The sequence below is a fragment of the Xiphophorus couchianus genome, chromosome 2 (assembly GCF_001444195.1).
Source record: "Xiphophorus couchianus chromosome 2, X_couchianus-1.0, whole genome shotgun sequence".
In the NCBI taxonomy this organism is placed as follows: Eukaryota; Metazoa; Chordata; class Actinopteri; order Cyprinodontiformes; family Poeciliidae; genus Xiphophorus; species Xiphophorus couchianus.
Window position 1 is genome coordinate 25,574,115 of NC_040229.1, and position 18,758 is coordinate 25,592,872.

Genomic DNA, 18,758 nt, shown 5'->3' on the forward strand with positions numbered 1-18,758 from the left:
GGATTTGGTATAAAAAATATGGGAATTTATTTTTAAGCCATGTCGCCCAGTCGAAAGTTAAATATTTAAACATAGAAAACGTAAACATTGGAAAATCTACATGTTGAACAAGATAACCTTTTTTTCAACATAATTTTTTTTTTTTTACAAACTTTAATAAGGAGTAGGAGCTTTTCTGCCAGTGCATGCTGCCTCAGTAGTATCTGTGCTTCTCACACAAAGGAGCTTATTGTGCCTCGGTATTAATGAAGCATCGCTCCTTCAAGCGCCTCCTTCTCTCTCAGACTCCTCCCCTGCGCCCACCTTCCTCATGAATATCCCAGCGGTCTCCTTCAATATTCATCACCTTGTATCAGCGTGGTAATGTGCGCCGAGACTGAGAGGGGAATAAGAAAGAGGGGCGAGGGGGGGAGTGTCTGCGTGAACGGGAGTCACAACTCTGGTGTGCGATCGTCTGAGTCTGAGGGTAAAACAAGGAGAACGAGCAGACGCGGCTGCTGCTACTTGTGTCGTCCGCTGAAGCCGCGGTGACGCTCGCCACGTCTGAGCCCCTCTCCTGTTGGACTCAGCCGGAGCTCTCTGCCGCTCTGAGCTGCCGCTGGCTCTTGAGTGTGCGAGTCTGTGAATGGGATGCCGCGAAGATGTGCTCGCTGAGGGGTGACTGATGAGAACCGGAGCTCCGGTGTGGATGGTGACCCCCCTGTGTCCGTGCCACCGCTACTCGGGGAGATTTGGGCGCCTGGCGTTTCCACGACGACTATAATGGGCTGCAATCTGTGCACTTTACAGAAGCGAGAGGAACACTACAAGCTGCTGTATGAGATTGCACAGGTGAGTGAGTGCTGGCACGGCAGACCCTGGCATTAATTCTGCATGTGGGTTTATGTAATTCCTGGTGCATGCTGAGAGGAGAGCACTTCTACTCTGCAGCCCTGGTGTTGGTGTTTCAGGTAAAAAAAAAAAAAAAAAGAAGTGCAGGTAAAGATTGGGAAGAGGGATTAATGTAGAAAATGAAAGTGATGTAGAATAATGGAGAGGTGGTTCTTATTCAACAGCAGAGTATGTTTTGAGTAATGAGTAGTTGCTTAGAGAGCAGCCAGTGTGCAGCCCATTCATCCTGCCAGATGAGCTGTGCTGAGAGCAACTTTTTTATTTTTATTTTTACGGAATAGCGTTGGTACCTGGGTGCTACTATTTTGGGTTTATGGGTTTGTAACCATTTATGTCTTAGAGATTGTTCGTGATAAATTAAAATAACATGTGTTTTCCAAAGATATTTCTCACTCCTGTTTAAGGATCCAAACAGACTTTTGTTTTGATTTCTTTGAAAACCAGTTAAATTGAATTCAATAAGACTTCAAACCAGAATTTGATGTTGTAGTACATTTTGTTCTTAAAGCTTCTTCAAAAACTCATCTTGGATGGTTATGTTTGTGGGCAGTGTCAACAAACACCAAAGGATCCTGACTTTGTCAAGAAGAAGCAGTGCAGTCTGCTCCCTCCCTGTTTGTTTGCTGTTGTTTCTCCAGTCCGTTGTCCATCTATTTATGCTCATCTACCACCTCTACTTCTTTTCCCATGATGGAAATTGTCTTTGATGTGTTCTCTCTTATCCTAAAACCCACAGTCACATAAAGACCACCTGGTCAAACAAAAAACCCTTCAATCTTGACAAACAAAATTGATCTCGTATGAAAACAAATCAATTTTTTCCCCCTTTTTACTTGTTCACTACCCAATACCAAGGATGCAGAGGGTGCCATCTCACTGATAGAAGCAGCGGCAAGTAGCTAAACAAGTACTCATGCCACCATCTCCAGTGTCTCCACAAGCCCTCTTTCTATGACAGGCTAATAACTGTGAGACTGTGGGTCTCTTGCAAGTGGAGTACCACTCGTCCCCTCCCCTCTGGTAGTGACTGCCTTCACGCCGCTGTGATCACAGCCTCATTAGCCGTTTTATGCAACCATCCTGTGCATTAATTAGACGTGAAATGTCTCTCTTTACCCTTGTGAAGTGACAGGGTGAGATGACGCGGGGGAGGCAAACCCGTTAGCTTTAACCGCTGCCCGTACCTTTTAGCTCATGTGCAACTTGAGACGCTATCAAACTCTGTTGATGCACATTGTCAAGTTGATTCTGTCCTGCATTAATGACTGGGGGAAAAAAAGAAAAGGAAATAAAACCTGTCAAGTACGTTGCAGTGAGTCGGTAGTGACTGCAGCTGCTGCCTTCCATCTAAAAACGCATAAAAATAGGGACTTTTTGATGCCTCTTAGGGTTTTTGTCCTTTTCTTTGCTTGACTAGTTAAGAGATAGTCTCGACATGTTTTGCTCATGGTTCAGAGGAGGAAATCCGTATTTGCATAGTGGGGCCGGTCTCTTGGGCACGGTCGACTCTTGACAAGAGCTCTCTGGCTCGTCTGTCCACCCACTATTTTACTGAGCTTGTTCAGGCACGAGCTGCAACATCAGCACCTACTTTTTGATCACCAGTGTGGGAGGCAAGGCAGGAAGGTTATAGAGTGTGGAGGATAAAGACAAGGATGGGAATAGCAGGTCATTAAACATGCAGAGTCTAAGGGAAATTAAGAAAGGCAGAAGGAACAAGTGAAATATCATCTACATGGGGAAGGTATGGAGATTAAAACAGAAGATGTAACACGTTGTATCTTGTGAAATAAACAGCCTTGCACTCGTACATCTGTGCGCATGCCAGTGGATGTTCTCTGAGACGAGAAAACAAGCAGTGCATTCTTGGCAACAACACAACAAGTTCAGAAAAACATTATAAACAATGGGTAAAAAAAGCCAGGGAAAGCTACAGAGATGGATTCAGCGCAGAGACTTCTCTTGTAGCGGCGCGTTCTCCGCAGCTGTGCAAGTGTGTCACCGCATCGGTTTCGTCTGGAAATGTCTGTTTTGACAATTGGAAGCTGTTCTTGCTGCTCACTCCACTGCCAATTTATGCTTCTTTCTTTCAAATCATCTGTCCAGAGTGCTTAGCTTTCTCCCTCACTGTATTTTCTGGTATTGTCCCTCATCTCAACAGATACAGTGACACTCATCCACATGTACACACTTGTACACTTTACTGGCATTATGCAAAGTTGGCGAATGCATGCATGCAAATGAGCTAAAGGCAGTTTGCTGCAGCGACACCCTGACTGACCAGCCTCATGGCAGCTTAGTATGAGTAGTACTTCTTCCGTCCACAAGTAGAAACTATTTTGACACTGTCTTCCTTGGCCTGATCCCAAAAGCCCCAAAGATCCAGCTCTCTCCCTCTGCATCTTTGTGTTTCCTCTGTTCTGCATGAAAATGTGGTCACTGTTTCTAGTCTGGCTTGCAGAGCTATCTCAAGGAGCTGACTTTTTTTTTAACTTATTGACTCTGCTTTCTTCCCTGGTCAAGAAGAAAGAGAAACCTTATGACAGCCCTTCTCTCACTGCCACCTACGACTGATTAACACTCATCCGTCTTTCTGATGGCGCACTCTTCCTTGTTCTGTCTTCGTTTGATTCCTCTGATTGCTCTTCTTGATTGATTGCATTCCATTCAACCTTTGCTCAAGCTGCTCCCAGCTGGATTCCACTCCAGGTAATCTTCTGAAAGTTTCCATCTCATCTATAGCCAGGGAGATGAAAAACTTTTTTCATTCACTTGTTTCAGAGCGCAGCAAGATCCTGTGGTACGAGACCTTGTAGTCACAATGTTTCTGGTCAATCTAAATACCCGTGTTATACTGCACTGTTTTGTTGCAATCTGTGTTTGTCATCATCTGATAAAGTTGGCAAAAAGCATAATTATGGCCTTAGAGTCTTATATGTCCCTTAAGCTTGACACTTGTTGAGTCTTTGCTTGTAACTCTCACTGTAAGAAAACTCTTCTTGACCATCTCCGTGGGGGGATGCCATCCATCCACCTACAAAGAAGGTCAAGAAGAGTTTTTAAAAATGGAAATAAAAAAAGGCAGCTCAACCAAAGTAGAAGTTTACCTCACCACTAAATCAGAATAACTTCACTGAACACACTGCATTTTGGTGGAAAAATGAATTCTGCACATCACCCCAACAACTTTTGACTTTAAGTTATTTAGGTCTGAGAGATTTATCAGAAAATGTAAAAAGACTATTTATGAAACCAAATATTGGAAAAAAAGATGTTTTGAGAGTTGTTTTTTTTTGTCATGAGCATGAAAGAAGTAGATGAGCATAAAAACCAGAATATAGTCAAACCTAGACTGGATTATTCCACATTTATTTAAAACAATCTTTGAAAGACCGTATGTTATTTGTTGAAATGTTACTGTATTCAAGAAAAAATGTGTATTTTGTGTACAATCTTGGCTCTTAAAATGGTACACACATTGTTGCATCGCGCTGCCCTTTCAGTTAACCATACACATGCCTTTTCTGCCGCTCAGGACCCAAAAACCAAACCATAGATGGCTTCCTCTCTGTTCTAATAGGACTCTATAACTTCAATGTCCACGGGCTTTCTCCTGCGAGTCGTCCACATTCTGTGTGCACCACTAAAACTCAGTGAAGTGTGGCTCTTTGGAGCCTAATTAGCAGGATGGCAGATGTTGAGGAGTGGCAGTTTAGCATAGATCAGAGTGAGAGTGAGATTTCTGTTATATGCAAATGCATTAATAGTCTGCATTGTCTTTCTTGCTACAGTTTCCAGTAGAACTAAAGGTCACAGGGGAGCCGCCATGACTGTCAAACCCGACATTTGAACCACCACTGTGTCACATTAGCAAGCAGCAGCACTTTATGTTTGTTGGGTAATGAATTTCCCCACCTCGTTCTTCAGAGGACAGACATGCCTTATTTCATTATCTTGTTTCATACTTTCCCCCATGAATCTTTTCGTTTTTTTTATTAGTGGAAGTTTGTGAAAGCAGCAGGGCCAGTTTGGTAAGTTTTATTAGGCACAAGAAGAATCACTTTCCACTGCATTTGAGAAATAAATGGAAAGCAGCTTCTCGGCTCAATGAGGCACAGCGGTCCCTGATAACTTGCTGATGCATATGAATGAGAATGAGGCACCAACACACATGCACACACACCCCGTCTCACTCCATGCACAAATCTCTCTCCTGGAAAGCAAAACTTATTCTTGGTGAATATTTTAATATAAAACCAGAAAACAGGGTTTAAGAATCTCCAACTGTGACAGTCCTCGGAGTCAACTGAATTGTAATTTAGTGTCGGAGTACATTGACGCCATATTGAGTCGTGTGACAGGTTTGGCAGGACCGGGCAGGTGGACATGAAATAAAGCAAATCTGGCTTCTTTTTTTCTTCCTTGAGGTGAAAAGCAATTCCCCAGAGCGTGGCCTTGGATTGGGGAGGAGACTGTGTTTTGTGCTCTAGCAGCAGATGTGAAATCTGTGGACCGGAGACGTTCTAAGAAGGACACAGCTGACTTGAGGCTGCTGCTGCCTCTGCAACACCACCGACCATGTGTGTAATGGATGTCCACTAAATGAAAGGTTGAAGAACTATCAGAACAACCAGACTCTTGAAGGAAAAAAGCTTGGCAAGCCTTAGCAAGAAGCTTGGTTCGCCGCATACAGAGGCTGCAGCATTTGAGCCGTCAGTCAAAGGAAAATGAATCATTTCTAGAAGAAAACAGAGTCTCAAAGTATAGGAAGCTACAGTGTGTAACTTTCGTATACAATATGTTTTTTTTTTTCAATATTTGTTAAAACCGTCACGATCTATGTCTTGGTACTGTCAATCAACCTTGGGTATGCGCTGCTCAACTTACAGTTACAATAAAACGGTTTATCCATTGTCTTCTGTGGCTATGTTAGTTTGAACATTCACACCATGCTCCAGTTTGGTAGGTAGGTGTAGCCTCGCAGAGAGCAAGAGGGAGGGTGTGAGCACCGTGTACATGAGAATGATTGACCCCAAGATGATCCTCGTGGCTCTGATCGGATGTTTCTGACCGAGTGTAAATCTGCAGATGGAAGTGGGACGACAGGGAGGAGGCAGAGCAGCTTGACTTTTTTTTCACAGATTATCTGTCTCGTGTTATTTTGTCACAACATGGTGACATTCAAGTAACCCTGGTGCAGTTCAGTTATAGTAGGAGTACAACTGGCCTCTCCAGTGAACCAAAGTAAGTTACTGAAACATAGAGAGGAAGTAATTTATGCGTATTATTTATGGTCATCTATGTTAATCTCAAACCTTTGAAATCTTGCTACTGGTTAGCTTCTTGGGAATGCTACACAACCAACCAGTGGTTGTCACTGTAAGTTGTTTGGTTCATTTTTAAAACTGCATTGGGAAAGTAAACTTAGCCAAATAAGAGTATTTTTTTCTTACTTCATTCATTTAAACTGGAGTATCCTGGTATGGAAGCACCTTAAAACTGGCTTTATTACAATTTTTATTATTTATATTTTATATGTATAAAAGAGCAATCGCTGTAAAATGGGATTTCCACATGTTAAATTGTCTTTGGCATGCTGTTAGCTGTTAGGAAGGCTAGCTTTACTGAGAGATTAATTTGTGTGAGGTTTCCAAATGCTGCCAACATTTCCAAATCCAGCCTGCTCAGTGAGAGTTTCAAAGCTCACAGAGACGAAACAGATCTGCTTTGGATTATTCCGTTCCACCTTCCTGTTACAACTTTAAGTTTTCTCTCTCTAAATGAACCAGGAGGAGCATTCACTGATTGGTAAAAAAAAAAAAAGTATTTTTGAGCTTTCCTTGACCGGCTATCGGTCAAGGCCAACCAATCTGAAAATCTGATCATTTACAATCCATTTCTTGCTACATCTCTAGTTGTTTCTATGACCCACTTTCTCTTCTCTTTGAGTACTCGTATGACATTCTCCTTTGATGGCTTCGACGGTAGATTAAGGCTGTTGAACTTTGCACTCATGCGTCCCCTCCATACAACATCTTCAGCAATATCTCCAGACAGTTGGTTGCAAATGTTCTCATCCATCTTCTTGTCCCGTTATTTCTTTCTTTTGAAACCATTAAAATTGATAGCAGCGAAGAGCGAGAAGGGGTTAGAGAGAGAAAGGGAGAAAAGGTGCTGTTTGATTGATCTCCTGTCCACCCCGCAAAGATTAGCCTCAGGTATAATTTCGGCACCACTTTTCCAATTTCAAAACAATGCAAAGGTCCAAGGAGATGGACAGATACAGGCACACTAATCATTTTTATGCCTTGGTAATGGAATACTTAGACTTTTAAGTCACCCATGTTCCCATCATATCCCTGTGCTTATTCTGCTCTTTCTGTGTCGTTGTTTGATTTTAGCACAAATGGTTGTCGGTCGTCGCTGCTACTGTCTGTGTCAGGTTTCCCAGAGGCTAAAATTTATGTCTGAATAAGCTGAGATGTTCTACTTGTGCTTTGGCAGCTCACAATGTAGCGTTATTTACCTCCTAGCAACAAAGCCTTTTTTTTTGTTTTTTTTTCTTAGCATGTAATGCTATTTCCCATGCGCTGTTGCATGCCTATTGCCTCACACTGACTTGGTAATTGGAGATTTTGTAGTCAAATTTTCCACGAATCATCTACTCAGTCACATGGTTGTTTTGCTTGATCAGATTTGTGTGCCTCATTTTATTTATTTATTTTTTCAATGCATTGTACATGCATGGGAGAAGAGAAGGAGGAGATTAAAAAGGTAATTAAAGTCCAGGTCACGTGATTTGGCCCCACAGATGCAGACAATGCCACATGTGCCACAAGCCGTCATAAAGTCAATGGCTTTTATCGCTGACTGGAATATCTCACTATGAAGGAGCAGAAGGGATTTAAGAGGGAGCTGATGTACTGACCTTTCCCTTTTTCGTGCGTTTTTTATCTCAATAAGAACCACGCTGCCCTTTTCAGCCTCATATCAAGCCTCCAGACCTCCTTGTTGTTTTCTTACTGCTCTCCAACCCAGCACAAACGGGGTTTTTGACGATCGGATTTACCCTTCTGTCTCTGCTTTCTTTCCTTTCTTTTTTTTTTACCTCCTTCTTTCAGTTTCCTCAAAGTTGTTCCCTACACAGAGCCACACAAGCAAACCAAAACACAATTTTCTTAAGGGAAGTAAAGCTGTTTATCAGGGAATACGTTACTCTGCCTCACTGTCAGGTGTCAGATTACTGCTTTTGGTTGCTTATTATTCAGTGCCGTGTCCGCAAAAGTGCAATCTACATGCTGCAAAAACAAGAAATGAGGTCCTGATGCACTCTAAAAAACAAAAACAATTTTGGTTATATTGCTCAAACAGGTCTGGGTCAAATACAGACTGATCCAGATTGAAGGAGTTTTGTTGTGGGTTTGACCAGCTTGTCTCAAACCCACATCATGACACAAGATCCATGGATGATTCCATTATTTTCCAGTTTTTGTGCCACATTCCTGTCCTGAGCTGATCAAAGTGGCACCAGGTGTTGTTCACCGTAGCTGTAGCCCATACGCTACCAGGTTTAATGCATTATGTCTTCAGAGATGGTATTCTGTTGCCTTTGACACCAACAATCCTGCCACACTCGATGTCACTTCCATCCAAATTCTGATTCTCACAAATCCACCCAGTTATTAATTACCTGAGCTGCCATTTTGTTAACAAGCAACCTAACAGGTGTAAATGGAGCCTGGCTCAGTTTTAGGTAGATGCAGATGACGTGAGAGTGTCCTCAGTGGGAAATACTCTTCTTTTTAGAGCGATGTTGCTCTTTAATTCTCACCAAGATCAAAGGCTGTCAACTTTAATCAGACTGTGAGAGCATCAGAAAATAAATTTGAATGAAATACATGCCTGAATATCTTAATATGAATCCCTAAAGGACCAAAAAAGTCATTTTAATGAATGACATCCAAAGGAAGAGGACTCTGGATGTAACTTTGGCTCGGAAGAAATCAAATAAATATATTCTTTCCACCTGTTTGTCTTTGTGTGAATATCTCTGAGGGAGAAAGCAAAAGGACAAAAGAGGCATAATTTCCCTCCCCATTATTATTATTATCATCATCCATGACTTGATAACTTGGAACCTGAAATTATGCATTTCAGAGTAGCTTCTTCACAGTGGGGTTAAATATGTGCAAACATGATTGGGTGTGTTTGCGTGCACAGTGTTGGTTTTACATATATGCCCCATTAAGCATGCATGTGTGTGTGTGTTGTATGCAAAGGCATGCATGCGTGTGTGTGTGTGCGCAATTGTTTCTGCTCAAGACTTTGGATTGCTAAATGATGGTCTCAACTTTTGTGTTTGTTTACCATCTGCAAAGTGTGAACAGACCTGACAGTTTCTACTTTTCACTACAAATAGAGGAGAAAACAAAGAGCTGTGGGTTACACACGGGGAGCTCCACATCTGCATCCAGGGTGCCACTTAGCTGATTATCTGTGTTTAAGCAGACAGAAGAGTCCTCATTAATTCTAGCAAATTCACATTTATGCAGTTGCCTGCCTCTTCCCAATTAGGGAGCATTGTGTGGTAGGATGGAAGCAAAGGTCCAATAACGAAGCGCAGTTAAAAAGGAGAAATAAGTCTAAGGTTCCCTTTTGCTAAAGTCACAATTTAGAAGTCTGTTATTATATCAGAACCATTTCACAGTGAAATATTTGCTTGTGTGTGCGCACAAGTCTCTGCGTGTGTTTGTTTCACGACACAAGCCCAACTTTATATCTTTCATTTACAATAATTGGACTTTAAGCCTTTACACAGATGCTCCTGTCGGCATCTGAAATCCTCCCGAGCTGTGCTGGTGACATAGCCCTAACTTGTGTTACTCACTGCTGTGCGTTCACTCCAGTGTGACTGAAGGCTGAATACACATGGGTCTGGAAACTGAGAGCAACAAGCGGCCTGTTGCTACGTAATCGAAAAGTAATGGCATTCTCAGCCGAGATTAAAATCCATCTCGCTTTCTGTTTGGCGTAAAAAGACTTTCCTCTTCAATCTTGAGTTGAACACATACATGTTTGAGTAAATCTCAAGATTGAAATGATGAGGCTGTGACTAACAGAGGTGTATATGCAAAATACCGAAAGGAAAACTTTAGTGTCTATTCATTAATGACTACAACTGAATTATTCTTCTAAAAGTCTAGTAGCCACTTCGATCGTTCAGCCCTGTGTCCAGCGAACAGATGTCAGGATGTAGCAGCTGCTGCAGGCTTGTTTTTATTGTGACAATGAGCTGAACTCTCTGAGGTGCAGGCAGCGGTGACTGAGAAAATAACCTGAAATCGGTCAGTCTGGGCTTATCACAGCTGGTCCTTTGTCAGTCTTACACCCTTTTGTTGTCATCCTGCTGACATTATTTTTTCACCCTGAAAGAAGGGTGAAAATCGTTGTAGAAGTGCAGAAAATGTTTTGATGGACAGACTTTATGTAGGCATCACTAAAACGAGATTTAATTTACTAGTCAATCTGTTATTTTCCAAATCTTGATGAAAACTAGCAGCAACCTTTACTTTCTCCCTAACTCATTCCACACTGATAGATGGATGTTGCCCACTTATTCCAAACTCTCTAACATTTTACTCAAGCTTATTCATAAATTTTGAATCGAGATGCTGCCTCTTTTTAAGGCTGCGGGAACAGCGACATGTTTCAACATTTCAGCTGTCTAATTGTCGATTTGAGACAAAGTTGATTAAATTTCAGGTGATTCTCTTTATTCCACCAGCCTGACAGTAAAACACTCAACATGATGGTACCAAAAAGAAACGCTGTACAGATGCCATTATTTTAATAATCCTTAAAGACTTACACTGATCCTCCAAACAAATGGTTGGAGTTGTCAAGTAGCTCAGTTCTCGTTATGACCATGAAGCTTTAGTGCAGTAGGGTTGTCCATGTGGCAGGCTTTAAAACTCAGTCTTGACCGAGGTGTACCCTACCCTACCCTAACCCTGAATACCTATGGTACAAACTTTTATTTACTGCACTGTTTTTACTTTGGTAGCCTGCATCCTTGACTTCCCCTCTCCCTACGCATACATTTTTATTTTTATACCTCTGCCAGAATACTGAAAGTCAGAAGATGTGGGATGTCTGTGGAAGGCTGGTGTGTATGTCTCCAAACACTTCTGTCGTCGTGTGAGGGGATGGTGTCTGCTGGCACACGTTAGATAATCATTCAGCGCACGCATGTTGGAGCGGATGGGGGGGGTGAAGGGCATCAGGGGTGTCATAGTGACAAAAAGCTCACTTCCCCGCCCGGGGAAGGAGGAGGCAGCCATGCTGGGTGTCACTCCACAGGTCAGCAGGCATTCCCTCGCAGCTCCCATGATGAGTCCAGCCTGACAGCCATTTGATGGGAAGGGCACCCAACTCTCACACCTCCCTGCTCCGCTCCGAGGCTCACATGGCCAGGCTCTGGGGAGGAAAGTGATAAGAAGCTCTTCGAATGCATTTGAAGAACCTGAAACATGAGGATTCAGTTCCAGACAGTATTAACACCTCAGCAGTCAACAATAAAAACCCAACGGTCCACTTCTCTACAATTTCATACATGTAAAGAAAATCTAAAATCTATTTTTCTCTTTTTTTTTATCTTAGGCTTACATGTCCAGACTTAAATTATGTTTGGGGGTCGACAGTGTAAAGCCATCCTGAAGCTTTATTATTGCGTCCACTGACACACTGCCGCAGATAAAAAGCTTATAGTTTTAATGAGCTGCATTTGGAAAGCCTCACAGATGCTTTGTTAAAAAAAAAAAACAAAAAAAAAAAACCTCAAACGAGGCTCTGTTATTTTCCAGCATCAATGTATGGTGAGCTTTAGCTGACACTGTGGTGTAAATGTAGTTTAACTGAGCTGAAATAGATTTCTGAAATTGATTTAAAAATCCAGTCATATTGTAAATGTAAGTAACTATAGGAAAAGATTTTTGAGAGGTTGAAATAAGTAATCGATGGAAAAAGAGCCCTTATTATTGCTAAAAGAAATCCTTATACCATATCGGTCACATCCATAAATATAATAATTTCATAGAGAATAAACTTTTTTTTTCTACCAGCACAACACATTGCTGTGAAACAGCTTCTCACAGAAGATCACAGTCAGAAGAAGATGCAATCTTTGGAATCTTGGAACGGTGACCGTGTTTTCTCCCTCGCAGGGCTGCAGTCAACCCGGCACCTCCTACACAATCCAGATCTTCTCACATGCCGCCTTGCTTCCTCAGAGTCTCAACACCATGAGGCAGACTGGCAGAGGGGGAAAGCTGCCGAGCGCAGTGCCCTATATTTTGTTTCGTTCTTGTGCAGAAACATAATGTTGCACTTGGGGATTGAGTCATTCGATGCTGGAGGTGTTTTCACCTCACCTTTGGAATCCTAAGGTTTCATGGGGGCAACACATGCTCACAGTTTTTAGATGTATTCTAAGAATGGTGCCTTATGTTAGCAATGCTTGCAATGGGCAGGCATTGCAAGGCCTGCCCATTGCATGCCCATTACGAATGTTGTGTACCAACAACATTCGTTACCTGCCAAAATGGTTTCCTTTCAGGTCGTGGTGGCCTTGTGTTTAATACTATTACAAATTACAAGAAATGGTGAGAAAGAAACAAAAGACAGATTTATTAACATTTCAAATGTGAGAAAATATCCTGATGCACAAAGGGAAGACAGTAGTAAAAGGGATGAAGCATTTCAGAGAGTTAAGGAAAAGAAATATTACCTAATGCTTAGAAACTGAGGGGAGACTTCTAATCTGATGCTTTAGCTAACAGGAAGAGACTTGATCTGTTGTTTGAGCATGGTAGTGGTGTGTTGCAGTTATGGTTTCTGATAACTCGATGCAGATTTGTATGGATGATCAGAAAGGAGCAAATCATAAAACCCCTTAAAATAGTTTTCCTTCCAGTGAGTGACGTTTAGTTTGATTTCTCAGTTAGCTTAATTGCTAATCAGGTGATGTTCTGGAGTGTCCAGGTGAAGAAAAGCAGAACTGAAAGACAAATCTCGGATTAATGAACGCATGTTCCGGCATCTGAGCTCTCAGATGAGACCAGCATGATGGGAGATTTTCCCAGACAGGGAGCCTCGTCTTCAAGCGCAGAGAAAGAAAGGCGGATTATGTAGGAATCCGTTTATTTGCACTGAAAGGCACAGCTGACAAATGAAGTATTAAGTTATACTAGGTTTTGACACATTTTCATTAAATACCCTGTCCTTTCCTTAAGTATTATTTCTATATTTTCTGCCTGCAGTTAGGAGCTTTAAAGCTTGAATAGTAGCTGCTTCCTTAGGTTCAACAAATAATGAGATGGCAGAATTAAAAATTGCTTTTTATAGTTTGTTAAAGTAATTTCACTACTTTTGTGGCATGTGGAGTGACCAACTTTCTTTCTTTATTCTCTCTTTCTTTTTTTTGTTCTGAGCATTTGAGATTTCAACAAAATAGAAACATGAGAAAAAAACATAAAAATAATGATGTAAATAATCTGTAACGCAAAACAAAAGGTGTTCAAAGAGAAAACAGGAAGAAGCAGTGGCTTATCCAGTCACATTCCTAAGTTTACATACAAATTATTATTCACAATAGTAACTTATTAAATACATAAATACACGTGCATGTACACATGTATACACACACATGCATCTATATACTTACACATCCCTCAATGAAGCTGCAGATACAAATTTACTCTCATATAAACAATATATCAGTTTAAATAAAATAACAGTTCAGATAACTTTACCATCATTTGATCTCATTTTATATCCATTTATGTTCAATAGGTAAAATGAAGATGAAAGTGTGCAGTTTTAACTTGTATGAAAAACACTTCCTTAATGTGTGCTCAAACCTTTCGCTAGCGATTGAGACTTTTGCTGTACCTGCAGGATTTTGTCTAGATACCATGGTTACAAAAACACAACACAAAAAAAGAATGTCAGGTAAATCATTAAATAAACATTTTGAAAATTTTGAAGTGAAGTTTGTATATATATATATATATATATATATATTTTTTTTTTTTTTACCTAGAAATAGAAACCTGTACGAAAGTGTAGGAAAAGGGACATAATTTTTCTCCTGCAACATGACTGTCTTTGTGAAGAACTGCATCAATATATCTACAAACATATGCTCTATGATTCATCAAAACATGTAGATTTTAAAAATTTTAACATAACTATGGTTTTCCAATTTAACTCGTTCTTTTGGTCGTCCTCCGGGGTTGAGGTTCATGCACTTGTACCAGAGACGCAGTTCAGGACGGTTTGGCTTCAGACAGCATAATGTCAGAGAGGGCACCGAGTGCCAGTCCATTAGTGTCACTGGCACATCACTAACTCAGAGTGTCAGTGGTCCATGTCAGTTTCTCCGTACTGCTTGTCAAATGTAAACTTGGCGTGACTGCTGTCATCGAGCAGACATGCTCAGGTATATGGAAGGCGGCAGTGAAATCCCACAGCTTGATTCGAGAACTGCTTCACCCTCATCGATGTGAAATTGGCTCCATTTGATGGTAAGAGCTGTTTAACGAGATGAATTTGATTTTCATGGTTTTCCTCAAAGGCTGGGCTTAAAGCTGAAGGAGCCCAAGGGAGAATCTTACTTGTAATCAATGGATTGTCTGTTTTTAGACACTGAGATCATTAGAGGCTGTTCGTAAATTAATCAATAGCAGAGTTGAGGATAGACAATTTCTCTTTACCTGAGGAGTGTTGTTCATTTGGGCGTTGTAATGAATTAGGAAGTTACCTACGTGTGTTTTTTTTTCTGGTTAAGTTATGTGATCAGTTTAGTGCCTTTTATTGCTATAACATAGGTTTCTGGCTCAGCACTGAATTCGCCTGCTCTAGGGAGAGAGGAAATCTCAAGACAGAGTCGGAAACTATCTTGACTGCTCAGAAAAAAATCTATGAAAATGAATCTGGCAGCTCCACAGTTGAGGAAGTTTGGTTTCCTTTCTGTGTTATGTTTGACAAGTCTGCACCTTTACTCCCCCCCGTCCTCCCACATATCCTCTCTGATGGCCCCAGGTGGATCTGCGATTTATAGGAACTCCAATTTCAGAAAATGGTTTTCCTAGGAGAAGGCCTGCATTGACCCAAGAACTTTGTGTCAATGTAGCTGAATATTTGTGCCGATTTTTATTCCTTCCTTTTCTCTCATTTCCTTGCGATTAGAATCAGAACAAACCAGTATAATTTATGGAAGTTTGTTGCTCCAATTCCTTGTAAGTTCCTACATTGTAGCCACGTTTGACAGTTCATGTTTATTTGTTAGGGCTTTGGACATTCTTACAAAACCATCCACTGGTATTGTTAGAATTTATGAGCACATGTTAGCATTTTGTTTCACATATGTGATCACAGGGTGAGTAGAGATATCACAAAGTGACTTTGAGTAAAAATATCATGGTTATATAGGACTATGGTGTTAACACAAAGGTGTTAAACTAATTTCTGTGTAGAAACTTAAAACTTTTTTGCTTTGTCAACCAGAGATCATTTTTTTAAAATTACCTAATTACTGGCATAGATTATTTAAACAACTAACACAAAGAAGACTGGGATGCACAACAATATTGTTGTCTGAGTTTAAAAGTAAATTTTGTGTGATAATTACATTAACACTAGTGGCACATTTCTGTGGTGAGAACGACTGTTTTAACACACGCTGCTGTATTTGCTCAGTTTGAGCTGATATTTGTGGGTGTTTGTTTTAATGTGCAAAGCAGATTTAGAATGGAAACCCAACAGTGACAGATGTGGACAGGTTTTTACAGGCTGGCCCCACTGCTGTGTGGGACCAATTAGCATTTTTCATAACCAACTTCCTCTCTGCCAGCAGACTTAATATTCAACACACGTTTTGTGTTTATTTACTTCGAGGTTCAGATTTTGCTGGCATCTTTAAATGTCTGCGTCTTCAGACTTTCACCTTCTCGTCGCCGAATCTTAAAACTTTTTTTAAAAAATCACAGCAGAACAGACGCTTTGCTGTCGAGCAGTTGCTCTTATCTAATTATAAATCGCTAGGTAAATGTTGAGCAGATGCCCTCCACCAATCCCCTCTTGCTTCCTTCTCACAGCTTTCCAATGGAGAGAGCCATTTGGTCTCATTCTAGTGTTACATTGGCTCCACATGGAGCTGTGCTTCTTTGCCAAGCTGCTGCTGCTGTATAAACAAAACTAGTCGCTCGCCTGACACTGCATACTGTTCTAAAAACAGGAACAAAAGGACTTTTGGTACAATTTAACTGGTGCTTAACTCCCTTACCTATAGCTATATGTCTGATGTTGGAGTTACTTTTTAAGGCAAGAAAAATGGACTTAAAGGGGAATGTCAGTGAAAGTCTCATTCCTTCTTAAAAAATAATTTGTGGCAGATTGTTGTGCCCTTGCACTTCGACTTTCCCAAAGTAGTCGCAGGGTTACCTTTGATGGTATAAAGCCACATTTTGAAGAGGGAGAGTTTATGATGGAGACGTTTTGTGGAGAAATGGTCGTTTAATCTTTTTGCCTTTTTGTGTCTTTATCATTTATTGGAGTATTTGTATTTGACTTTTACAGGTTTGAAATGAATCCATCAGCCATGGGACTAGTTTTACCAAGCCCGTATTAATTTGGAGACATCCTTTACCCATTTTGACCACAGATGATTTAAAGTCCTTATTTCATTATCTGCCAATAGTTAGTACCTACCAGCAGGATGTTGCTCAGAATTAATTTTATGAAGGAGTATGATCTGTCACATTTCATAAGATCCAATTATCAAGCATGTGCATTAGAGCTACAATCATTAAAAGCAGGGTTCAAGTAGGGTAATATTTTGAATAAATAATATATAATTAATTTAGATTCCAATATTGTGTGGGGAGAGTTTATGCTGTCATGCTTGTATATTTGTCTCCGTAACTCAGTTAAATTCAATTTATTTGTAGAGCACATTTCAGCAACAAGGCAGTTCAAAGTGCTTTATAACGTAAAAGCATCAGGCCGATTGTGAAACAATGTTTAACTAGGAAATGTAGGAAAGTGAGTATTACTTTGAAGGTGTGACAATAAACTGTTTTGTACTGACTCATGGACAGGAATATATGATCCAAGTAAACCAGATGTAGTTTTTTTTTAATGTAATCTGTAACTGTTGATTTTTTTTTTTTTTCTGATTTAACTTTGCCTCGGGAAATCTGTTCCATGTTCCATGAAAAAGCTACTTTTTTGTGAATTTCTGTCAAACGTTTTATTTCTGCTGCCATTCCTTTAGTGAAGTTGTCCTGTCTGGAAAGAGAACAACAGCGAGTTTGACAAAACAAAAAACAACAAAAAAACATTTTTCCAGTTTAGTTCACCAGGTTTATGTAGATTACCTAATATTTGTGAAGAATATGGAATAGAAATACCCTTCATTGTCCCTCAGTGGAGAATATCCGGTGTAACAGCAGCAAAGTGACGGCGGCTTTATAGTATGATTAAAATACTGTTCACTTCAGTGTCCTTTTAGACTTTAACACATCTTCTCCCCTTTTACTGGGTAATTTTATTCTTTGTTTTGCTTAACTCTCACCAGAATTAACTTGTTTTATTGCTGTAGTTATTATTTTGCCATTTGCCATACATTTTAATTTCCCTATTTTCTACTGTTAACTAAATCAAAGCATACTGACTTGAGGTAAATTAGGATTGAGTGGTGAAGTGAAACATGTTAAATGTATCTGGCTCCTGGATCTTCTGTGGATTGTCTGTACCCACTGTATCCAGTCATTGGGCAAGAGGAAAATGCTGGAGAGCCAGTTTATCATAAGGCTACGCAGGACAAGCATGCATAGACACTCACCCACCTATAGGTAACCAATCAACCCAACAGTAATGTCTTTTTGACTGTAGGAGGAAGCCAGAGTACCCAGAGATAAGCCATGCATGCACAATAGAGAACATGCAAACTACAGGCAAAAAGCTCCTTCCTGTGGGATTTGAACCCAGGACCTTCTTGCCGCAAGGCAACGGTGCTGCCAACTGTACCAGCAGCAGGAAAACAATTGTTTTTATGTTTTTTACGTAATGAACAAAAGATAAAAAAGGATTTTCTAGCATAAGAAAGTTTAGAACAACCCTAACCCCTAATAGTTGGTCTTAATGACCTTTGGCATTTAGAAAAACCAGAGGGTATCAAAACAGTGAGACAATTCTTGTAGTCATTTACCAGAAACCAGTCAGAGGAGAGAACTCCTCAGTTTGAGCTCTGAGATGATGCCGTTCTTGAATGTATTTTCAGATTTCCATTGTTTAGAAATCGTTGTAAAGCTTAGAAAGCACACTTTCCAAATATATTAATAATTCAACATGCACCTTGGGCACACCGGCTTTTTCCATGGGCAAACAAAAATGCACTAAGTAATGCTGATAACAGATGCTGCAACTTTGCTATAATGTATAACGTGAACTGCCTTAAAATTTTCATTGTAGTCCTAATAGGATCTTGGTGAAGTCGTGCGCGGAGAAATGAAAACCCAAGCAGAGAAGCAGAGCAAATTATGCTGCATTAAGCGACTGTTGTGGAAAAGTGGCAATTGTTTATCACTCTTGTTTTGTTTTTTTTTTTATGTTTTTTTTTTTTTGGACCTCATGCTGTCCCTTCTGATATTCCTTCAGTGTTCACTTTATTCTACCTGCTTCATTACCCTTCCTCTACATTACACTCGGGTTCCTGTCTGTGCATCAGGACAGATGACGGCTCTGCAGCTGTCAGCACAGCCCAGATGTGGGTTTTGGGTAAATGCCTTACTGGAACCCCTCCACGT

The 18,758-nt window shown here is 40.6% G+C and overlaps 1 protein-coding gene across 1 annotated transcript in view; it reads left to right on the top strand.

Annotated features, from left to right (window-relative positions):
* Nucleotides 1-364: 364 nt before the first annotated feature.
* Nucleotides 365-18,758, top strand: part of LOC114135212 (PDZ domain-containing RING finger protein 4) — a 59,452-nt gene continuing 41,058 nt past the window's right edge. Inside the window, exon 1 of the mRNA XM_028002288.1 lies at nt 365-831. Coding sequence (XP_027858089.1) covers nt 763-831 — 69 coding nt within the window. The 5' untranslated portion in view covers nt 365-762. The remainder of the gene's footprint in view (nt 832-18,758) is intronic.